Source organism: Bos mutus, chromosome 4, assembly GCF_027580195.1.
Source record: "Bos mutus isolate GX-2022 chromosome 4, NWIPB_WYAK_1.1, whole genome shotgun sequence".
NCBI classification, from domain to species: domain Eukaryota; kingdom Metazoa; phylum Chordata; class Mammalia; order Artiodactyla; family Bovidae; genus Bos; species Bos mutus.
Window position 1 is genome coordinate 861,452 of NC_091620.1, and position 7,092 is coordinate 868,543.

Below are 7,092 nucleotides of genomic sequence, written 5' to 3' on the forward strand. Positions count from 1 at the left end.
TCCCCCACCCCATCACACCCTCCCCCATAACGACCCCCCTCCCCTTCTCCCCTAGCTGGCCCGGGAAGGCATTTCAGGTAGAGGAGACACCTCGTCCCGTCCTAGGTCCAAGGTGGTGCCTCCCCTTGTGCGTCATTGGCTTTTCACATGTGAACCGACAGGGTTGGAGTCCACGACCTGCAGGTCCCCTCCACCCTGATGTTCTCCCAGCGGGTGCCTCACGGCGTCCCCCTCCACCCTTCCTGGTCGGTCCTTCCAGGGCCTGGGGCGCCCCGCCCCGCCACCTCCCCCGACACTGTCCCTTGGTCACAAAGGGCAGAGAAGTCACTCAGCGCTTGGCTTTTAGGACGTTTATTCCCCATGGTCCCGGGGTGGGCAGAGGGGACTCTCCTCCAGGGGTGCGGCTCCTGGTCGCGGCCAGACCTCGGTGGGCGGGTGGGCGGTTAGAAGTTGGCCACCCGGCGGAGGGATTGGACGCGGGCGCTGGGGGCCTCCCAGTCGGAGAAGCTGCGGAAGTCGCCCCTCTCCACCAGATACATGCGGCCTCGGTAGTTGGGCTCCTCGTAGAGAACCCACCTGGGTGGAGGGCGGCGGCGGGGGGGGCGGGTCAGGGGCCGGGGCTGACCAGATCCTGGCCTGGCAGCCCCACGACCCCCACCCCCAACCCACAGCCACCACCCCGCGCCCCTCCCACCCAGACTACACATCCTGGGGCGTCATCAGGCAGCTTGTCTTGGCCATGGGCTTGCTGCTGCTAAGTCGCTTCAGTTGTGTCCGACTCTGTGGGACCCCATAGATGGCAGCCCACCAGGCTTCCCCGTCCCTGGGATTCTCCAGGCAAGAACACTGGAGTGGGTTGCCATTTCCTTCTCCAATGCATGAAAGTGAAAAGTGAAAGTGAAGTCGCTCAGTCGTGTCTGACTCTCAGCGACTCCATGGACTGCAGCCTACCAGCCTCCTCCATCCATGGATTTTGCAGGCAAGAGTACTGGAGTGGGGTGCCATTGCCTTCCCGGGCCACAGGCTTACATATCTCTTCAAATTGAAGTCACAGGAGGCAAAGGATGAAGGCTCCATGGGGAGTGAGCAGAGCCCAGGTCCAGAGGTGGCATCCACCACGGGCAGCCTCCAGTGACCCCTCACCCGTCTGAGCCTCATCTCCTCTTAGGCGAACTGGGGCCTGAAGTCCCTGTAGTCAAATCTTAGCTCCTTCCTCCATGCCTTCTTTTCTAAACAAGCCCCTGGGACCCCTGAGAGTGAGTGGAGGTTGGGCCTCAGGGCTCAGGATATCTTCTACCCAAAGGTACGGCTCTGGCCTCACAAGACACAATTTAGCCAGCAAATGGTTGTTTTGGAATTCTCCCCCAGATTCCCAGGTGCCATCAGCTTGGGGCAAACCTGGAATTTCTGAAAGACCTTTGGGTCAGGGCCCAGGGTCCAGGGCCCAGCAGCCAACATCAGCCATGCCAGGAAAGGTGGGAGCGTCTTCCTTCAGTTCCTGGCATGACCACCTCTGGCACCCTGACCCCGTGCCTTAAAGGATCCCATAGACGCTGTGACAAGAGCTGGGCTCCTGGCACCCATGTTTTGGGGCTCTTCTGGGGGCTGGAGCTGAGGTCTGGGGAGACTCCCAGCTCCAGAGCAGGGACAGTCTGACTTGGAGCCAAAGGCCTGGCTGTCATCCCAGCAGGGCCACTCACTGCAGGGTAGGGATAACTTTCTGGGCCTCAGCTTGCTCATCTGTAAAATGGGGACACACTGTCCACCCAGCCAGGTAGATGGGGAGGAGATGGCCAGCTTGGGTGCGAGCAGGGGCTGTGAAACTTGGCCCGATGGATGTGCACAGTGGGTGCAGAGACTTCCTCGGCTGGTGGAAGGAACAGGGCGTGCAGGGAAAACCCACTCAGCCACGTGGTCCATCAGAAGTGAGCCACCGTGAGGTACCTCTCCCAGGGAGGCCCGCCTAGGAGGGCTGGGCGCTTGGTAGGAGAGAGGTCCAGTGCAGGGTCAGTGAGGGGTGGGCAAGTGGGCAGGGCCACCCTGCCCAGAGCAGGCTTCCCCTGGCTCAAGCAAACCATAGCCCAGCCCAATCCTAGAGAATGTCTGCAAAGGGCCCCCTGCCCTTTGCAGGGGGGTGGGCGGGGGCCCTCTGGAGCCCCGTGTCCCCTCACCCTGGCCTTTCTGGGCCAGGGAGGCGGCTGGGGGAGGGAGGGAAAGGGTCTCAGGGCAGGGGACAGCCTGCCCCTCTGCTGGGGGTCCAACCCACCCTGGCAGGCAGGGACCCATGGGCAGAAGCCAGGTGGGTTCTACTCACGCTCCGTCCCCGTACGCCTTGATGGCGTTGACACAGTTCTTGGTCCAGCCCCGACTCTGAAGGAAGGGACAGTCTTCCTTGAACTCCAGGCACTGGCCCGTGAAGTTGCAGCCCTCGAAGATTTCTAAGCGGAAGTGTTCCCCGTGCTGCTGGCCCCCACCGAGAGCGAGGAAGGGAAGAAAGTGAAGGGAATGCCCACAGAAGCACGTGTGGGTGGGAGCGGAAACTCACCCAGGGCCCTGGGGTACCCAAGAGCTCCTGGGCTGAAGAGCTAGTGAGTTCCACGCCCCTCCCCAGCCAAACACCCGCCCCTCAGCCCAGAACTTGCAGATAAGATTTGTTTGGATGAAAGGCATCTATTTCTTTAAAAAGATTCAGGGTCTCAAATCAGTCTACTCTCCTCTTTCTTTAACTAAAGAACCCAGGATCCAGAGAGGGCCAGCCCGCCTGGAACAGCGGCCACCCTCTGACTGGCCTGGTGCACTGGGCTTCCTCCTGCCCAGACACACCACGGCATTCCTGTGCCCATCACCGCCCACCCCCAGCCCCATGCCGGCAACCCCGCCCCGGGCTGCAGGCCATGGGCAGCTTTTAAAGGATAATATTTTACAAACTGTAACAGAACCTTTTATTAAAACATGAAGCCAAAAATCTAAAACAAATAAGAGATTTCATTTGCTGAAATCCCTGCTGGCTCACTGGGCCGAGGACATACCCTCTTAAGAGTCCCCTGTATTTCCAAAAGCCCGAGGCGGGCCAGCTCCCCTTGGGCTCTGGCGCCGGCGGGGGCTGGGTCTACGCCAGAGCTGGCCCCAAAGACAGCTCTTTATGAGAACAGCATTCAAAAGATACCCGGGATAGTTTTCATACAAATAGCATTATGCAAGACCCAGGGCCAGCCACGGCAATTCCTTTTTTCCAAATGTCGGTGACCTGATAGGAAGCCTAAGAAAGCATTCTTACAATCTGAGAGGCTGAAGCCCAGCTGGGTTTGCAGTGTGGAAAAGAGAGAGGTTGAGGGGTTTCTACTCAGAAGGCCCCTCCCCTGGGGTCCTCACACGCTCGTCCAGGGAGGTGCTCCTGCAGACACAAGGCCTGAGATGCCCCATGAGCTGCTCGCCTGGCTCCTCAGAACCAGTTGTGTCCCCGCCCTAGCATCCAGAGCTCACAACAGGCCGGTTAAGACTTGAACTTGGGCGACTCCCAAGGAATGGGAATGCCCAGTCCTCAAACCCCACGCTAGGGACAACCAGACACACACAGTCCTTCGCCGAGGAGGAGGGACACCCCTCGTCGTCCACCCTGTGAAATGGCAGCTGTCTGCTGGGTCCTGTCCCCTGCTTCCCGCTGCCTGGCCAAGGATACCCAAGCTTCTTCCATCAGCCACTCCATCGAAGGCTCCCGAAAAGCGTTACAAGGTGATCTGCCTGGTGGACACACCAGGCCCACAAGAGCCTTACTTTAGCTGAATGCTTCCCCCATCTGGTTGCAAATCCAAACTTCTGATGTTTCCAATAGCGTTTTAAGTGGAAAATTCAGCAAGATTTTGGCATCGGAAATTGAAACTGATGCACTGCTGAAAACCCGGTCATGAAAACTCCCAGGGGCTCTCCGATTTCGTCCCCACGCATGGGAGTGGCTAGGTCTGTGTAGGGACATCTCGCCGTCTTAAAGACCCCATGGTTTCACCCGTTCCTAAAGCTGGGAGGGTCACCCCCTCCCAATACCTGTTACACGTCTTGAGCAGGCTCACGGAGCCCTGGATCACTCCAGCAGGAAGCCCCGCAGCCCCACGCCGGCCAGGTGAAGGACCCCAGCCCACTTACCATCCTCACGGGCCGACAGGAGCCCATGTGGTCATTGTGGCCGTTCCAGCGGTAGAAGTCGGGGTAGTCGCCGTGCTCCAGGATGAACTGCTGGCCCCGGAAGTCGGGGTGGTCGAAGCAGACCCAGGCCCCACTCTCCACGCGGACCGAGTTCACCCTGTTCATGAAGCCTCGATCCTGGAAGTTGTCACAGTCCCCGAAGACCTCCAGCTTCCTGCCCGTGAAGTGCTTGCCCTCGTAGAGTGTGATCTAGAAGAGCCAGGTGAGAGGGCACAGGGTTGGGTGCACCTCTCCTTTCAGTTCTGGGAATGGACACATGGGGCCCAACACCCCCACTGAATCCTGAGTCCCCAGGCCCAGACCTGCTGCATACACTAGGTGCTCAACCCTGTCTCTTGATCAGGTGAAAGAACGCATGGATGGCAGGTTGAGATCAGCCGCAGTGCCCGACCATCCCCACCCCGGGGGCCCACGGTTCAGCAGACAAATCTCAGAAGATCCGAGGAGACAGCCACTTCCCCTTTGTCCAGGGGCCCTGTGAAAACAGGCTCTTTTCAAACTGCCACTGCAGTTTTTAAACTCGATTTTTGTTCATCGTTAAAACACAACATCCAAAGAAATGCTTCCAAAAGAACACACTTCACTCAGGACTCGCCATATAAACAAATACTGTTTTCAGAAAGTCAGGTTTCTGGGATCCGTCTGCTTCACCGGACAGACTGAATCCAACAGAGCCACGTCAGGGCCCGGCGCGGGATTAACGGCTCAAAAGCAGGTTTTTTCAATGTAGCCGCGTCCCTTTGTGCCCTGGGCCACTCCTCCGGGTGACATGCATGTGTTAGATCTGGAGCTTTTCTAGCCCGGCGGTCAGTTCAGACACCGTGCTCCATGGTGATGTAGCACTGAAGGGTGTCCTCACACTGAACACTGTGAACCAGATGGTAACCAGACCTATTGTAGTGATCATCTGGTAAGGGATAAAAATATCCAGTCACTACATTATACACCGGAAACTAAGCCAATCTTGTCAGTCAACTGTACTTCAATAAAAACAAAACAAAAACAAACATGAACCATATCAACCTCAAACTCACTTTCTGCAGAGGAACCTAACATTCCGACCATTCAATAACTCTTCAGGGGCTGCCCTGGTGACTCAGGTGGTAAAGAGTCTGCCTTTGAAATGCAGAAGACCTGGGTTTGATCCCTGGGTTGGGAAGATCCCCTGAAGAAAGGAATGGCTATCCACTCCAATATTCTTGCCTGGAGAATCCCATGGACAGAGGAGCCAGGTGGGCTGCAGTCCATGGGGTCACAAAGAGCTGGGCACGACTGAGCGACTAATACTTTGGGCTCCTAGAAGGGGCCTGGCAAAGTAATGCTACCTGGACCCAGTGACTGTGGTCAGCCTGTATGTGTGCTGTTACTGATGGTACAACTGCCTCCCTGGGCCCCTCGGAGTTAAGTGAGGCCAGAGGCTTTGGCCAGAGGGATGTGCGTGGACTCGCAAGCTCTGAAAACTTCTCCTTTCTCCTCTTTGCTTCTGCCGCTGTCAGGGTGTCACTCTGCAGCACAGAGGGTGTGTGGACCTTGGTGGAGGGAGCTCTTGGGGCTGTTTGTTACTGAGGCATAACCTAGCCCGTGCAGACAGATGCAGTAATACTCTCACTCACTAACCTTGAATGTAACCCCTGGGGTCCAAAAGACAGGGAGCTAGAGAAGAGGGGAGAGGTCCAAATTTACCCTCCTTCCTGCACAAGTGTGTTTGAGGGCTCTCCCCACCCCCAGATATTCAAGGACAACTGGTCACCCACAGAATTCAGAGGCCCCCTCAGATCTGAACAGTTGTGCAGAGAACTAGTCCCGAGTGTCCCTGGGCGGATTCTGAGGAAGGAGCAGTCACATTAGAACAGCCTCAGGGAAAGAAGTGGGGCCCAGGGCCTGCGAGGCAAGGCAGGGGTCCCCCACCGCAACCCAGGCACCCCTCACAGCTCACCACTCGGCCTGCTCCTGGCTGGGGGTGGGGGTTGGAGCCCCAGAGCCAGCGCTTGCTGGAGGGGCTGGAGGGAGTGTTGGGGGTACTTCCTAACCCTCACATCACAGAGGTGCTCAGCCAGGGCCAGGCTACCCCCGGGTTGTCAGAGGCAAAGGGCACCAAGCAGCAATTTGCCACTCTCCGCCCCCAGCCACCAGCCCGAGCACCAAGAGCCACGGAAGCGGGTTCTGGGCCCGCCGCAGGCACTCACCTTCCCCGAGCGCTGCGCCATGGTGCACCTGCGCCGCCTGGAGTGCCGGCCCGCGGGCCGCGGGGCCCCAGATATAGCGGGCGGCGCCCTGCTGGCTCAGCGCCGCCCCGACAAAAGATTTGCTGGGCCTGCTGGTTAGTGCTGTCGGGCGTGCTAAGCCCGCGAGGGGCCGCCGGCCGGAGGGACTCGCCCCGCCCCCGTCTGGGGGTCTCCCGGTGCTCACGGGGGTCACCGTGCCCAGCTCGGCTGGGCTCGGCCCCGAAGCCGACTCTCTCTCGGGCTCAGCCTGCCTGCTGGCCCTGCTGAGTCAGGACCACACGCCCCGCCGCTGCCCCGCCCCTACTCTGGGGCAGGGGTCTCCAGGCTCCCCTCCTCCTCACCGAGCCCTGAGCCTTGCCAGACAGCCGGTCACTGCCCTCCCCCCCGGACCCGGGCTCACCCTGTTACTGAGTCGTTCTCTGGGTGAAGGATGGACCCCAGGCTCCAGGGGGCAGAGACGACAGCCCGTGCCCGCCACCTGCCCTCTTCTCTTGGCCAACCCAAATTGGTGTACCCCACCCACAGTGAAGCCAGACAAACCCAGGGTTGGAGTTAGCACAGAGAAAGGTTTCTTGCAAAGGAGAACCAGGCGACTCATGCTCAAAAGGCTGCAACTCCCTGGTGGGTTTCAGGTGTTTTTAAAGCAAGGTGAGGAGGAGAGTCACAG

At 58.9% G+C, this 7,092-nt stretch overlaps 1 protein-coding gene across 1 annotated transcript; it reads right to left on the reverse strand.

The window, feature by feature from the left end:
- Window positions 1-354: 354 nt before the first annotated feature.
- On the reverse strand, window positions 355-6,407 carry CRYGN (crystallin gamma N). Its single transcript, XM_070368751.1, has 4 exons — window positions 6,387-6,407; window positions 4,141-4,389; window positions 2,315-2,460; window positions 355-576 (listed from the first exon to the last, which is right to left on the reverse strand). Exons 1-4 carry the CDS (start codon window positions 6,405-6,407, stop codon window positions 444-446), a joined length of 549 nt encoding a protein of 182 aa, XP_070224852.1. The 3' UTR covers window positions 355-443.
- Between the last annotated feature and the right edge of the window lie 685 nt (window positions 6,408-7,092).

Bases quoted from the DNA above. Each gene is read 5' to 3' on its own strand.
- CRYGN (XM_070368751.1), bottom strand. From the start codon at position 6,407: ATGGCGCAGCGCTCGGGGAAG. The intron at 4,390-6,386 runs GTGAGTGCCTGC...TGGCTCTTCTAG, and splicing joins TGGCGCAGCGCTCGGGGAAG to ATCACACTCTACGAGGGCAA. The intron at 577-2,314 runs GTGAGTAGAACC...CCCTCCACCCAG, and splicing joins AAGGCGTACGGGGACGGAGC to GTGGGTTCTCTACGAGGAGC.